Consider the following 16,924-nt stretch of genomic DNA (forward strand, 5'->3'; position numbering starts at 1 on the left):
GTTCCAGGGTCAACAACGATGTTGTCCCAGGAACATGTCTCACTTGGTAAAATCAGGTTAGGCTCACCCCAAGTACCTCGCAACCGCCAAAGCTTTATGGCAAGGGTTGGACGCAAGGGCAACTTTAGAGCAGAGAACTTTAGCCGAAGGTTATTACAGTGAGAAAATGAAGAGAGGCTGCTATTTGGCATTCCTTTCATGAGTGTTTCATGAGCGAATTCTAGAGCACAAGTATAGCTCCAATATATTTAGACTTTATGTAAGTATTAGTCAAGTATACTTAAATTTCACTTTAAGCATATTTATGAGGAGTACATAAAGCCCATTTCTGAGAAGTAAATAAAGTGTACTTTCCTGTGTGGCTTGTTACAGAGAGGAATGTTAGGAATCCCCCTTCAACTAGGCTGAAACATACTTTAATGATGAATGTAAGCTGATTGATGTAAAGAAATAGGAATGTGTCATCGCAGTGCAATGCCCGGAATGAAACATATTGTACTTGGTAAAATTAATTTTAATAAATATAACTATCACTTTGAATAATTTTATCAGTGAATACTGTTCTTGGTTGTTGCTCCACTGTGCTGCATGTCTTTCCGCATCTTAGTCCATTTAGTTATTTGCTTGGGAGCTTTCATTTCTTCTCATGTAAAGAGCATTTAATGCACACGTATCTATTACTAAAGGTCTAACTGAATGCAAGAAAACGGAATTAAATCATATGATATTAAAGTGTGTGTTTAAAATACTATTTATTTATTGTTATTTACCCATTTAATTCTAGCAATTTAATGGCTGGGTCCAGTATGATTGAAATTTAAAGTGTGTATCTCCCTAATTACAGAGAGGGTTTACCCAAAAATATCAATTATTTACATGTCGTCTACACGCGATAAACCTGTATGTTTTGATTACCAGCATTCTTTAAAGTATTATTTTTTTTTGAGTTCTGCTGAAAAACAAAATGTCAGGGGTTTAAAAAAGAAAGAAAAAAAGATGTAATAATGTAAATGACAGAATTCTGGGTTAACTATACTTTTAAATTAATAAAATAGAAAAAACTCTTTTCACACAATTTTAACATTGAATCCTATAATAAAATGCTTGAAAAATACACTTTCAATAGATCCATATCTTCCTGTTGATCAGTTAGTCTCTTCAGCTAAGATTCCCCCAATTGCTGCAGAAAGTATTATATTACATGATATTACATGGTCAGAGCAGACATGTACTTGAACTTACTTTCATCGACTCATCGACTGAAATCAGTTACATGTGTTTTGGCTGGTGAGCACCTGTACATACAAATCTGCTTACATAACAACTGTAAAAGCTTGTTATTGTCGTAATTGTCATCGTAAAAATTACTGCAACTAGCTTATATTTAGTGAACTGAGATTATTTGAAAATAATGTTCTTCTATAATTATTATACTAATATCAAGGCATATAAGGCATATTATACTAATACTAATAAAAATAAGAATGTAGAAACTAAAATTACAAACTTTTCTCCTTGTTTGTGCTGGACTGTCATCATCCTCCTCTTCATCATTTGTTTGTTTGCAGATCGAAGTGTGGTTCGTCAAAGTTAAGTGCAGTGTAACTAGACTCACATCTCGATGTTATAATAGCTTTAGGTGGAAATTTAACGTTTTCTGGTAAATCATCAGTTTCACGCGCAAATTTAACCTCTTGCGAGTTTCACTATGATCTTGGTTAATAAATTCTAAAATGTAAAGACGCATCTATGCTTACAGGAAATATTTATTCAAAGAAATTCCATACATCCACATCTTTTGGTAAATAATCCATTGTGATTTATTGTTATAAAAGCATAGCAGACTGACGATCCTAAAAAATGGCAGCTGCAACACTGTGTGACATCCCATGAATACACACAAATTAAAAAAAGCATCATAAATTTTACCAAAAGTTTTTACTTCAGCATGTAAATTGAGGTTATCTGTATCTCAAGCATTTAAGTCTGAGACTGAAAATGATAAGCTGACAGTTATAAGCATGGTTTAAATGGTGATGGGAAACTAAAGGAGGTGTTTGCACTAAAATTTGGGAGTTTTGTAAAAGTACTATGTGAAAATTTTGAATCTGAATTATCATGGGCCCTCATGACTGTACTTTAAGCTCCACCCCTTATCTTTACCAAATTCTGAAAAACAGAAACAGACTCTTTATAATATCTCAGTGTCTTTTCGGGGCAAGAGCATACTGTAAGAGAGTTCACAGCTTTCTGCCGACTGCAGAAACACACAGGTATGTGTCATATTACATAGAGTTTGGGAATTTTGGATTGATTTCAGATTATCTGTTTCCACAGACAACCATATACATTTAAGATTAATGTATTTGAATTGCATATAATTTATATACATAAATGTTCGCAGTGTTAAGATTACTGAAAACTTAATGTGATTCATATTTGTAAGTCATAAATAAAACAGGAAAGATTTTTGCAAATGTAGCTATTAATAAACAGAAAATGTTTTGAATACACAAGTGATAAGGTTTATATTATCATAATAAAAATAAAATCCAATTTGTTTCATTAATTTTTTTTTAAATAATTGTTTATTGCTTGTTCCACAGTTAGATTTTTGTTTAAGCTTTTTAAGTGCACTGTTATGTCTGAACACAAATAATTGTTAAGATAAAAATAATAGCGATATTATGAAAGCTGAATTTATCAACAGATCATATGAGGGATATCAGGTAATTCTCAAAATCAGGATCAAAAGGGATCTTATTTACCTCCATTACCCTTCCTTTTATTCCTTTTATTTTTATTCATCTGACCATTCGTTAATGTTACAGTGTTTAATGTCAGTAATTGTCAGCAGCTACTGTTAAAGCTTTCACTTTAACAATGTTTCATTTGAAACGTTTGACGCAGATTCTTCTCTTTTTTTGGAATCCACGCATTCCGCTGATTTCTGTTTCTCACAACTTGAACTCTTGGCAGTTAAAATGTTGGCAAACTGGCTGATCGGGACTCAAACTGAGACGATCAGTTCTCATGAGAACACAGTTGATAATTAAGTCACACTTAAAAGAAAATCCCCTTGCCAGTGTTGAATATGGATCTGTCACGCTGTATCTGTAAAGCACATGTTTTCTCAGTTACAGGCTGCTGTTGATGGAAAAAGGAAAATTGCCTCCTCCATATTCACCAGTTGCCCCAAACAACATACCCGGCCCAGGAATGCAGGTCGCCTATCAAACCCAGCCAGGTCAGCTGACCCTCTGGTTCTGAACCATAACCATGTTCATGGCGTCATTTTTTTCCATCAATGATCGTGGTCTACCGTACACAGCCCACCACTGACAGTCATGACATCCAGCATAACTTAAACATCTACATCTCGCATACATCACAGCACATGAGACTTATTTCAGAAGGAATGTTTCCGCATTCCACAGTGTTACTGTAAACACCCAGCATTTCTAGAAAAGATGAGACTTATTTCACTTTTTCCGACTGACTGCAATATTTGCTATCTAAAATTGAGCATATATTTACATAATATTTGCCAGTGTTTTGGAATAATGAGTTCGTTTGAGAAATATATAAAGTGTTTTGGTAGTTAAGTGCATTTTGAGTGTGGACTGAGCTGCTGTGCAAAGATGAAAGTTGGTTAGGGGACTGTGTGAAGAGTTTTGGAAAAGTGACCGAAGTATTGAGAAAAGCTAGCAATTGTTAAAAAAAACCCTGTAATTTAAGTTAAAAAACAACAACAGCAACAATGGTCTGAATGTCAGTGTTTACTGGAAACACTTTTTATGCTTAAGTTATAAATGTAAATCAATTTGATGAATAAGACAAATCCAACCTTTTAAAAAAAGAAAATAAATCCTCATGTCATGCCACCATTTGGAGATGATGGTTGTCTGTTTTCCAGCTCCAATGACCACCGTTTACCAACCTCAACCTCCCCAGATGCAAGTCATGCCTGCACCTCAGCCTGTATATATGCCTGCTCCTGGTGAGTGCTGATGTGCTGTGAGTGTCTGGTTCTGTGCGTTTCATCACCAGCTTGTTTCTCTTTCATCTCCAGGACAGCCTGTGATTCAGATGGTCCAAAATCCTCCGCCAGTCCAAGGTGAGCAGTAAACCCTTAGATTACTCTGTGTTCAAACACTAGAGATTTTATTCAGGAACCAGATTCGTCTGTGTGACATGTTATAGGACATAAGTAGTGCTTTGTTTTGCTAATCTTTTTAAGTGTACTGTGATGTTTGGATACAAATAATTATTGTAAAACCTGAAATAAAGATAAAATAGCAATATTGTGAAAGCTGAAGTTACTAACAGATGATATGAGGGATATCAAGTAAGTCAGGTCACAAGTGATCTTATTTACCTGCGTTAACCTTCCTTTTATCCCTTTTATTTTTATTCATCTGACCATTCGTTGATGTTACAGTGTTTAATGTCAGTAATTGTCAGCAGCTACTATTAAAGCTTTCACTTTAACAATGTTTGAGTTGAAACGTTTGACGCAGGTTCTCTCATTTTTTGGAATCCACGCATTCCGCTGATCTCGGTTCCTCACAACTTGAACTCTTGGCAGTTAAAATTAGTTAGTGTTCCTGTAGCTCAAATGGTAGAGCATTGCGTTATTAAGCACAAGGTTGGGGGTTCGATTCCCTGGGAACACATGATAGGTAAAAATTGATAGCCTGAATGCACTTTGGATAAAAGAGAATGCAGAAAAATGCATAAATTAAAATGTTGGCAACTGGCTGATCGGGACTCTATTAGCTATAAGACGATCAGTCATATCACTCATGATAACACAGTGGATAACATAATTAAGTCACACTTAAAAGAAAATTACCTCAGTTGTGGCTGCAGCTCAGCCTGCATTTGTGCCTGTCCCTGGTGAGTGTTGATGTGCTGTGAGCATCTGGTTTTGTGGGTTTTCATCACCAGCTTGTTTCTCTTTCAACTCCAGTGACACAGCCTGTAATTCATGTGGTCCAAGGTCCTTCGCCGGCCCAAGGTGAGCAGTAAACCCTTAGATTACTCTGTGTTCAAATTTTTATCAAGCACAAGATTAATCTGTGTGACATGTTAGAGGACATCAGTAGTGCTTTGTTTTGTTAATCTTTTGAAGTGCACTGTGATGTCTGAACTCAAATAATTGTTAATGTTAAACCTGAGATAAATAAATAAGCTGAACTTATTAACAGATGAGAGCTATGAGTGTCTGGTTCTGTGGGTTTTCATCCCCAGCTTGTTTCTCTTTCAGCTCCAGCGGCTCCTGCTCCGGCCCAGGGTAAGAAGTAAAGCCTTACTTTGTGTTCAAATACTAGAAGGTTTCATCAAGCACAATGTATCGGTGTTACATGTTAGAGGTTTAAAATCATAATATTATACATTTTTATCAGTATTAAAGTGGTCATATGATGTTGCTTATTTTCCACATACTGTTCATTATTGTTGCTCCTCTATGTACCACCTTTCTGAAACGAGTCGATTTTAACAAATCTCACCAATCTGAAAAGCGAGGTGTGCTGTGATTGGCCTGTTATCCAGTTCATTGTAATTGGCTAAATACCTCAAGTGTGTGACAGCATTACACCCCTTACTGTAATGCAGTGTGTTCTGGCACAATACAAAAACAATAAAACTAATAATATAAAAAATAATTTACAGCTGAGTATCAACCATTAATTTACAACTTTTTACAGTGTTTTACCGTAATTCTACCATGGAAATTAACTCCACTCCCACTGCTTCAATCTGTTCAAGTTTAAAAACTAACATTCATACGATGTTAGTAGTGTGAAGGAAAATATTGTTGTCAGCTATAGCACACATGGATTTGCTGAAGTACTTAACACAGAGATCACCACTGTATCAGCGACTCCACATTTACTGTCTTTATATAAAGCAACAAAGATCAGTGTTTGTGGCTCATCACTGACCGAAGCACAATCTCTACTCTCCAGCACAATGGTGAACAACAAAACTACATTAAACTAAACGATCTCTCTTGTGTAAAAACACATTAATACAGTCAAGTTCAATATTTACTCTCATTATCAGTGTTTAACTTTGCATAACTTTTTTTCTATGGATGTTCACAAATATTTTAGTCAGATTCACTTTTTTTTTATTTGGTAACTGTGAATTTTACGTTTTACAGTATATTGCTGTTTTTTTCCTAGACTTAACAGCAACAAACTGTAGAAAAACAGTTATTAACTGGCTACCAGTTTGTTGCCATAAATTAATTACAGTTTATCACTGTTAAATTATGTTTAAATCTTTAACTCTTTAAACCCCACAACAAAATCCTCAGTTTTAAATGAACACTTATAATGTGTGCACACTACAGAGTGTTTGAGTAATACTGAATCAGTGAAGTTAATGAGATAATTCTGTGATTGACTGATGATTGAGCATTAGTGATGAACACCTGCTATTAACAAACAGAATCACTAAAGGAAAGAGAAACACAAGAACTACAACTGACTTCAGACACAAATCTCTCAAGATCTGATTAAACAACTCCTAAAACAGCTTCACCAGCTCCACTTATTAATAACCAGAATGACTTTATTTCTGTCAGATATCTACAGAAGATATTATGGAGAGTTAAATATGTTTAGGTGTTTTTTTTCTCTCACGATGGAGATCAGTGTTTACTTTAGTTGTGCTCTTGAACCGTGACTTTTCAACACTAAGGTTTTTTTTTTTTTTTTTTTTTTTGCAGTAACAATGTGTCTTTGGAACTTATTATAGCAAAAAAAAAAAATTAGAAAAATTATATATATATATATATATATATATATATATATATATATATATATATATATATATATATATATATATATATATATAATATGCATGCTGGGAGTCACCATTGTCAACATTGTTGAGGTCTCTCTTTGAGTGTTAATGACATAGAAACTCAAAATATTTTTAAACAAACTATTTTTAAATCTTTATGTTCTTCACATCACTGTTCAGTCTTACAATATATATTAAAGAAAAAAGAATATGTCGTCCCCTTAGAATTATAAGGTTCTATCTGACATTTTTGACAAAATTGAGTTATTCACATATTCTTATTCTGTGACAATTTATTTACATTATGTGATGTTTTATTTTAAGTTGTGTACATTTTGGGATTTTTTATTGAAAAAACAAAAAGGTTCTATCTACAGAAGTCTATGGAACACAAAAACTTTAAAGCTCAATATCTCAAAACTACTCAGAACGCAGATAGAACCTTATAATTCCAAGGGGACGCTGTGTAATACACTGCTAGAAACAGCCAGAGTTTCATGAGTTGCAATATCTTTACACTCTGCAATATGTGCAGCACACATCTGAATATTTGGGTTGAACTGTTCTGAAACAGTGTGGTAAAAACAACTTAACCACTGATTTCTAGTTATGTCCACTTTTGGAAGAAAAAAAGTAGTTTTGCTTTTACAACGAAATCGTGTCTACACAACATGGTGACAGTGGCAACAGCAAGAATCTAATTTACGCTTCTTTCTTTGCGTGAACATTGTGATGTAGACATGTGGGGGCGTCTTTAAACAAGCTGTTTCAGGGGTGATTGTTTGACTCTTAACATTTTTAAAGAATATCTCTTTGGGTTTGATACTTTAGTCCTTGCAACTTTACTCATCTTCTTTATGCACCAAGAGCTTGTAACACTCTGAAGACAAAGGAAAACTTGAAATCGCATCATATGACCCCTTCAACTCTTTTTCCTATGTATTTATTGAAGCTGTAATTATTCCACCACATCTGACTACTGCTGCGGGACGGATGAAATGTCATTACTGCCAGAAGGAGGTCGTGACAGAGGTAAAATATGTCAATGGCATGTTGGTGTGGGTCCTCGTTGGAACTCTTGGCCTTTTAGGGTAAGGAATCATATTCATCAGATTCAAATGTATCTGATATGAGAAAAGAAAACACACTCATTTGTTTCATTCCAGGATCTGGCCGTGTTGTTTGATTCCTTTCTGTGTGAACGGCTGCAAGGATGTAAAGCATACCTGTCCCAACTGCAAAACCATCGTCAGTGTGTACAAACGCATGTAGCTTGCTCTGAAACAAAGAAAATCTGATAGACCAACATAAAAACTTTGAGTGTCTTTAGGGGGAAAGCATGGTTGGTTGCAGCACTTCTTGCATTTCCTTTGGTTTCTCAGAGACTGTGTGTGTTAGAAAAAACTATTGTAATGCTTTGAACCTACATCTGTCAGTTGTAATGTGTGAATATATGATAATATATGTACAAATTGCTCTTAAGCAGACAAGATCAAATGCTATAATTGACCCCAAACAGGGGTTCTTTAAAATTATTTTAAGAAATAAATCTGTAAAATAACAGAAAAAAAGTGGCACCATTAATTTTGTTCATTTTTATTCATTATAAAATATAATAAAATGTTGTGACAAATACATGTAAAAAAAAGTAAATACAGTAAAGCAAAATGTTTGTTGTACAATAAATAATTTCCCTAAAATTAATACAGTAAGGTGTGCCTTGTACTTAAAAAAAAATTCAGTGCATGCTAAAAAAAGTTGTACTCTATATAGCTACCCTTTACTGTAGTTACCTCCAAAAAAATTTCTGTGCCCCTCTGGCCACCTTTATTTCCAGGACACCCTGATGACATTTTCAATATGCACAATAAAGACAATTACATTCACATGTGCATGTTCATCGGCTTTCTCTTAATAACACTTATATGCAAATGTTAAGGGAACATTTCGTTTTATAATTGTGCAAACATTATGGGAATATTGCTTTTGATTGACTCCACTCAGAACATTCTAAAACAAGTAGTAAAATAAAAAAAATGGTTAGATGAACACCCAACTAAAATATTTCAGGAAAACATTTAATAAATTATCTATCAATGAAAAAATAAAAGGAAATTAATTGAAGTCTAATGAATGCAAAGACAAAGGTTGAGGGAAAATGTCTGCGATGGGTTTCAGTGTTTTTACAGAAATGTCATCTTCATTTTACCCCAAATATGAGTCTCCATCGACCACAGTCCAGTTCACAGAGGTCCTGGTCCATGCAGACGAGTTTTCACCACAAAAGACCAATGATTTTGGTTTTATTTCACGTATTGAGATTCGTTCCCAGCACTAGAGTGTGAAATATACTGAATGAATTGTCATACAAACTCATTTTGAGAGCAATAGTGTGTTTCCTTTCTTAAACACTAGATGGCATACTAGATTCTAATCAGCATTATTACCTGTCCTCACTGTCTGGAGGAATAATTTAATCTTATTGAGAACACATAGCTCCAGACTTACTGTCCAAATCTTTATTTGTTACTAGAATGCTTACAAACCTCTTAACAAACATCCCGATCTGAAACCAACTGCAGAAACACACAGGTATGTGTCATATATTATGATTTTGGTGTTTTAGCTCGAAAAAGATAGGAATCATTGTCTTTATTTTGGATTATGTGCATCCACATAGTCACATTTGTGATGTTTGGATACAGATAACGGTTATATGAGAACATGAGATAAAGATAATGACAATATTAAATTTGTTTTGATTTTTGTAAATCTGTTAAACGACTGAAGCCCTCTTGTTTTTCCTGGTCAGCCTCGGAGTAATGCCTGCATATCAACTGCCTAGAGATGTTGGCAGTTTTCTTAGCCCTACAACCTTCCTTCCATCCTTGAAAGAGCACCATGTCTTGGTCCAGTCGGACAGCATGATGGTGGTGTCTTATATCAATCACCAGGGTGGTCTCAGATCACACCCTCTTTGCATGATGGCTCGTCGCCTCCTCTTTTGGGCACAGAAATAATTCCTCTCACTAAGGGTGGTTCATGTGCCAGGAAGATTAAACCTTGACGCAGTGTTTTGATCACACCTGAGGTTTGGGGTTTAAGTTGCTATGTGTTAGTAATTTTGTACTAATTTTACTATATCCAAGTGTGACTTATGTGGTTGAGACAATGTATTATTATAGACAATTATAACTATGCTTTTGAGGTGTAATGGATATTTTATGAGCAGTTGCATGCTTTACTAATAAACCCGTGCAATTCTTCCATTTGTGCTTTTGACACTCTGTATTAAGTGTGATAAATGTCATGCTAATAAGGAAGGCAGGGAAGTTGATGCAAGGCTATAAAAGGCCAAGGAGAGCTTTAAAACCGCAGTCCGATGGTGAAGACTTACTTGCTGTTATATTCAGTCTTTATTACTTAAGAGTTATTGTCTACTAATAAAGTGAAGCCACAGCAAATGGTGACGCGGTAAAACTTATTAAAAGAAAAGTCTCGGAGTAATTTATTTATGAGTAACATATTATTCTGGAACTGAATATTCCTTTCGAGCCTCAAGAAGTCTGAACCCAGCTGAGCAGATTTGGGTGCTGGGGTAGATTTCAAGTCTTTTCGTCACATATGCGGATCTCAGAGGTAAGACCAGGTGATTTACAGCCGTTGATGAGAATATGAAATGTGCATTAGATGTTATATGGATTTCCCTCGGGATTAAAAACATAACATCCATACCCAAGAAAAATTCGACAGAAGAGTTAAAGCAGAGTCTGTCTCCTGTTATGTGAGGACACATCATCTGAACTAAATGATCTCAATAAAATGATCTCAAACGTAACTGTGGCTGTGCTGCAAAGTATCGGCCCTGATGCAGCAAAACACACTGTGTCTCACATTAATTTGATCATGCTGGATTCTGTTCAAATTTAACTTATGCATTCTGGTAGGCCTAGCGTAATTGTTTTTAAAAATCTGCCATTATGTGCATTAGATCATGACAGTGCGTGCATGCGTGCAGTCGAGTATGAGCGAGCATAGGGTTTGGCTAGATTTATTTGGAGGTTATTGCTCATGTCTCATTCGCCACAAATGCAAACGTTTCCATATTCACAATATATATTTGAATGTTAAACTATTATTTATAATGTAAATTAGGTTAGTACACTACACACATTCGCACATAGATGGAAAAGATCCTCTTCATATGATCAAAAACGTCCTTGGCATAACAGCAGAGTGGACTGGTATACTACGTCTATTTAAACTGACCAGTGTAACCTTGTATGTTTAGTTGACTGTATTTTATTTTGATAATGAACAGTGATGTAAGTCTGAATTGCTGGAATACTGTGTGCCAGGCTCCGGCGCGATCAAAACATTAAAAAAAATACAAATAAAAAAACCTTTTCTGCAAAAGTGTTTACCTTCATCTGTGCACACTCACAATAAAAACAGAAGATTTGTGCTCTTGTAAAATAAAACAAACAGAATATGTGCATCGTCATCCTTTTCTTTCTGTGAATTTATGGAGCGCTACACTTCTGTTTTAAATCTGTTATCTTAATTATTTAAGTCAGATATATTTGGCATATTAATATTATGAAACCAAATTGTGATTTTTATGTTAGGCCTATGACTTGCTGTTTTGAATCCAGCAGTTATTTATTTACAAATCATAAGCTCTGATTATGACAAGAGTGGTATAAAAGCTTTGTTTATTAGAGGAATAATAGGTGGAAAATGTTAGATCGTGACCATGCCTCTGGATGCCGTTTTTAGCCTATAGCCTTCAGTCATGTGACTCTATTCTGGTTTGCCAATTGAACAGGAATTTCAACAAATTCAGTAACATTAAGGCATTGCCTCTTTTCCTAAATCTTCACAGTCTAACCCCCTCTAATTTTGCTGGTTTATTACATACAACTGAAAATCAAACTGTTAGTAAAACAGGAATGTAAAAGCCATTTAACAGGTCAGGATGTATCATTACTGCTTAGCTAAACGACTTCGCTTTACGACTGTTAAAGCATGCAATAAACGTACCACAAATCAGTGAATTTTAGTTCAATTTGGGTTTCTTATCAGTAATGAAGTAATCAAGAAAATCACAAAAAAAATAAATAAATAATGGTTACAGGAACCTTTAGGAGAGTTACAGTCTCTGAAAAGACTAACTTAAGATTGTTCTCCATAAATAGCTGGAGTATAGGTCCAAAGCCCCACAACAGGCTCTGAACTCTTCCTTACAGTGAATGAGACTAAGCTCTGTCTTCAGCTTACTCCTGTCGAGCACTGGATAGGCCAAAGTCCTGCTCACTGCATCTTCTGGAAACATCAGTCTGTACTGTTTAAACCTGTCTGCTTGCAGCGCATTGCCACTGATGAGGTGGTGTCTGAAGGAGAACCTCTCCCATGTGTGTCTGAGTATGGTATCACAGACCAAGGATAAAAAAATGATGTAGTGATGACAATGTGTCAGTTTCAACTGCTACGTTTAAAACGACCAATTTAGGTTATAAAGGGAGACCACTGTTTTAGTGTTTGAATCTCTCAAAACATCATAAACATTTTCATTATCAGTAAACAAGTCAAGCTTCATGAACTTCTGATGCTCATGGCGCTAACACCGATTTTTAAAACACCAGCCATTTAACTCAGAGATGTTGTCCACAAGGGTAAACCAAAGAATAACAAATCCATTTAAATCAGTTTAAAGACTGTAAATTGTTAAAAAAAGAGTCTCTTTCAGTATATAAAAATATAATAGTTTCATAAAGCCCAATATAATCAGCTAATAATCAATGAAACTGATGTCCAAAATACTTTTATTATTAACTTTTTTATATAATGCATCTATAATGATACACTTAAAAACTCTTTTTTGAAAAGAGACAAGGTCATTGTATAGTCTGATGTCTCGCTCTCATCATGGCCACGCAAAGCCAGCTCAAACACGCCACGCAATTTCACACAGTCAATTATTCTAGACAGAATATGTCTATTTGTGTGACCTCTTCATTGTGCCTTCTAATGCCAATCCTGTAGCCTTCGTCTAGCTGTCCCAAAAAACTGGAGCCTCAGCATTGTCAAGATGACTTCAGCTACTTTAATATCACTTTTCAGATAGATGCCCCCACTTACAATCCCTGCCAGACCTGAGACTCAAACCCACAACCTTCCAGTTACAAATCCTAACCATAAGGCCACAACTGCGTCCCAGAAGTCGAAATTATGAGACACAAAATGACAAAAAGGTTAAAAAAAATTATAAGACAAGTCAAAACTATGACATACTAACAATCAGTGTTGAGGTAATCCAATGGCAGTTTACAACCCAGTGCCTACCGTAATGTCGGCCACAGTAACTGAGACCTTCCAGTCTGTTGTACCTTAACCGGGTGAGCAGAAAAACCCTAGTTCAATGATTTCTCTCATGTCATCTTTTTTTGGGGATTTCATCATTAACTTTTTTTTCTTTCAGCTCCAATAGTAGTTTGCAACACACAGCCCACCGTCATGCTCCCACCTGCCCTGGGTGAGCAGAAAGAGACACTCTGCCTCGGACACTAAAAGTTTTCAGCATACACATGATGCATCTGTACATTACAGGTTTATGATGGTATTATATTTGTCTCTCCATGTAACTGCAGTGGTAGCTAGCTTCACGTCCTCGTCTGACTGAGTTCCCGGGGCAGATGAAATGTCCTCGCTGTCAGCTAGAGGTCGTCACAGAGACAATCTTCATCAGTGGCCTGATGACATGGGCCATCGCTGCAGGTCTTGCCCTTTTAATGTAAGGAACTGCATTCATTTCTCACATTGACTTTTGACCATCTGGTACACCAAAATTTGTGTGTGATATATTTAAATATAGATTTATTTACACATGTATAATGGAGCTGTTATTTTAGTACAGTTAAAATGAATATCAAATAACTGACATGTGCTTTAGTATGTTCCCAGCTAACAAGAAACATTTTTAGAATTTTGGTAACATTCCGGAAAGATTATTACCTGAATTCTTCCAGCAATCTTAAAAGAACATTCTTTCAGAGTTATCTGGTCTTCAATTATTGATCTCATAACTATGTGTACAAAATTATACAATAGAATGTTTCCTAAATGTTCAAATAGTTAACTGGAAGAAAGTTTGACAAACATTTTTAAAAACTGGTCTCTGAATGTTCAGAGAATGATCAGAAATAATATTTTCATTAACTAATGATACATGAGCAAAATGTTATTTTGTTAGCTGGGTAAACGCATCAGAATAAGTGTACTTCTTGATATGAGAAAACACTCTTTTCTGTTTTCTGTCCAGAATCTGGCCGTGTTGTTTGATCCCTTTTTGTTGGAATTCCTGCAAGGACGTAGCACATCGCTGCCCAATATGCAAAAGTGTCATCTATGTGTACAAACGCACATGCTGAAATAAAGAAATCATGGAAGACCAAACATCTTTAGCGCCAACATCTTCTGGACAGTACTGGGTTTTCTAAAGAAAAACAACATTATAACATGCAAAAGGCTGATGTATTTCCTGCTTTATTAAAAAAATATATGCACATGTATTTATATATATATATATATATATATATTGCATAAATAGGGAAAGTGAAACTCATTGGCTTGTCATGTCATCGTGGTGTTTTCTTTTGAATTGTGAAGTTATATATTGATATATATTTTTATATGATATATGATTTTTCCTTTTTTTGTTCTTTTTTTAAATTGTAAATTCATAATGAACTGCAGAATGTAGGCTTTTTTTTTTTTTGTTGGCATTTTTACATACAAGTTTATTTCAATGTTTGTAACAATGTTTGAATGCATGTAACAATCATGCCTTTGAATGTTCTACTGCATTCTACTGCAAGTTGTGAAGTCAGCGAAAATTAACAAAATGATTTGATTGCGACAGAACTAAGGGAACGTTCCAATGTTTTAGCTAAGCTATCCACACGTCCTACTAAAACGTTTCAGAACTATATAATTAGCTAACGTTTCTTGGACTAATTTGTTTTCGAGAACATAAAGACCAGATAACGATTTCGTAACGTTACTGGGAGAAGTCTGTTCGTAACTTTGAGAGAACTTTGACAAAACATTAGTTCCCTGTTAATAACCTCAGAAGGCACTCATTCAATAGGGCTTGGGCGCCAAGTTGCATTCTGGGACGTGGCGGCCATGTTGCTGGCCTCGCGAATGTAAACATACAGCAAGTTGAACGAGAAGAAGCAGAGTTGGGAGAAAAAAAGAAAATATGTTAAAATCGCGAAAAGGGTTGTGGGATTTATAGGGATATGCTAAATAGGGCTCTACCTAGCTGCTAGTTTAGTAACCGTTAGTGATAACAACCATTCACACATGGATTTTATTTGAGCTCTTTTCCCGCTGTCTTCCTGTTTTAGTATTTTCCTGTAAAATATGCCGTTAGCCCCTCCATCAGACCTGTCAAGTCTCTGTGCTGTTGTCCTGTTGCTACTCCTTGTCCTTCCAGCGAAACAGATGTTTTCAAAGCATCGTTTTGCTCACTTGAAAGCAACCTTAGCGTGATGTTGGGCTTTTTAAGATAGCGTTGTTGTTGTGAGAGCACGATGTCACGCCAATCTGTAACTAAAGTCACGTGAGACCTAGCTTCACAAATCGCTTAACGTTAGTTAATGCAGCAGTTTTGTGATACGAATTTTTGCTGTCAGCAGAGGGATAGCAACAAAAAGATGAATGTTGAAATTTCCCGTATTTTGGATGAGTAACCTGAGAAATTTCCCTTATTTTCAATGTTGACTTAAGCTATATAAATGAATATTATTCTCCGTGGTCGCGCCTCCAAGCAGGAAAGCAGTGTAAAGTTAATCCATTCTCATTTTATTTTCCTCATGGCGATCATGTGTTGCGCTATTTACACCCCACAACACAGCAACGGTTTACCATGGTTGAAATAGATTTTTAATTAATCAAATTAAGACACATGGATGAGAGGGAGTATGTCTAAACACTGCGCAGTAGTCCGAGTAGCAGTAAAGGAGGCCATCAACATGGCGGCTACGCCGAGTAATGACGTCACGACGCCCAAGCCCTATAAGAGTTGAGAGCTGTTGAATTCAATAACATAATGGTCAGTCCATCTTCAATCTTCATGAAACGCTGAAATAAACAGCAAGAATTTAAAACTCCCCTTCAAAACCTCAAATGAAATCCATCGTTAGCTTGTTGATAGACTTGCAATGCACTTGAAAAGAAAAGATGATCGTGGAGAAATTAAATGGTGAAACATTTCATTTGAATTTTTAAACCTTTAGATTTAAAACATTATTATTGTTATCTCAAATAACTGGTTATTCAGTGCAGGAGCAGAGCACTTTGATATGGTAGTACTGTGTCAGAGCCTGAGGCATTAGTCTATTTTCCACTATACAGGAGAATGACAACAATAAACCTTGGCTTGACCTGACAGGAGACTTTCAGCTGGATTACTGCGAGAACAAAACAACATTTTCATATATATTTTTATATAATATATATATATATATATATATATATATATATATATATATATATATATATATATATATATATATATAAATTTAATTATTTAAAGGTGGGGTAAGTGATTTCTGGTATTAGCAATGTTGATATTTAAGATCACCAAAGCAAACGCAACCCGTGCAACTATTAAGGCGAAATCTGCTGTGGAAGCCGACTGAGGGTATGATGTCATCAGTAAGTAAAATTGAATATTTAATAAAATTAGTATATATATATTTATCCAAAGTGACTTACAAATGAGGACAGTGCCAGCAATCAAAAACAACAAAAAAAGCAATGATTCATAAGTGCTATAACAAGTCTCAGTTAGCTTAAACACAGTACACGTAGCAAGGGCTTAAAAATAATAAAATAAATAAAAGAAAACATATATAAATATATGAAAAAAAAAAAAAAATATATATATATATATATATGTGTGTGTGTGTGTGTGTGTGTGATTTTTTTCCATCTGATCAGGCCCTGTCCTCTGTGTCCTAATAACCCTGTTAGTAGAAGGACAGCAGGATAATCTGTCTCTGAAGTCAGTCCAGGCTTTACCAGCTCAGCATCATTACTA

At 35.3% G+C, this 16,924-nt stretch overlaps 1 protein-coding gene across 1 annotated transcript; it reads left to right on the top strand.

Moving 5' to 3' along the window:
• The first annotated feature begins 2,103 nt into the window (after positions 1-2,103).
• Positions 2,104-8,693, top strand: LOC113075113 (lipopolysaccharide-induced tumor necrosis factor-alpha factor homolog). The gene is made up of 8 exons (XM_026247851.1): positions 2,104-2,273; positions 3,138-3,247; positions 3,917-4,000; positions 4,073-4,117; positions 4,973-5,020; positions 5,270-5,296; positions 7,769-7,907; positions 7,983-8,693. The coding sequence occupies exons 1-8, from the start codon at positions 2,119-2,121 to the stop codon at positions 8,086-8,088; spliced, it is 714 nt and encodes a 237-aa protein (XP_026103636.1). The 5' UTR covers positions 2,104-2,118; the 3' UTR covers positions 8,089-8,693.
• Positions 8,694-16,924: the final 8,231 nt, after the last annotated feature.

This window comes from Carassius auratus, unplaced genomic scaffold (genome assembly GCF_003368295.1).
Source record: "Carassius auratus strain Wakin unplaced genomic scaffold, ASM336829v1 scaf_tig00016366, whole genome shotgun sequence".
NCBI classification, from domain to species: domain Eukaryota; kingdom Metazoa; phylum Chordata; class Actinopteri; order Cypriniformes; family Cyprinidae; genus Carassius; species Carassius auratus.

What these genes read in the sequence shown, in the direction of transcription:
- LOC113075113 (XM_026247851.1), top strand. Translation starts at nt 2,119, where the DNA reads ATGGGCCCTCATGACTGTACTTTAAGCTCCACCCCTTATCTTTACCAA. An exon ending in CGCCTATCAAACCCAGCCAG is followed by an intron (nt 3,248 to 3,916) that starts GTCAGCTGACCC and finishes TCTGTTTTCCAG; the next exon opens with CTCCAATGACCACCGTTTAC. An exon ending in AAATCCTCCGCCAGTCCAAG is followed by an intron (nt 4,118 to 4,972) that starts GTGAGCAGTAAA and finishes TTTCAACTCCAG; the next exon opens with TGACACAGCCTGTAATTCAT.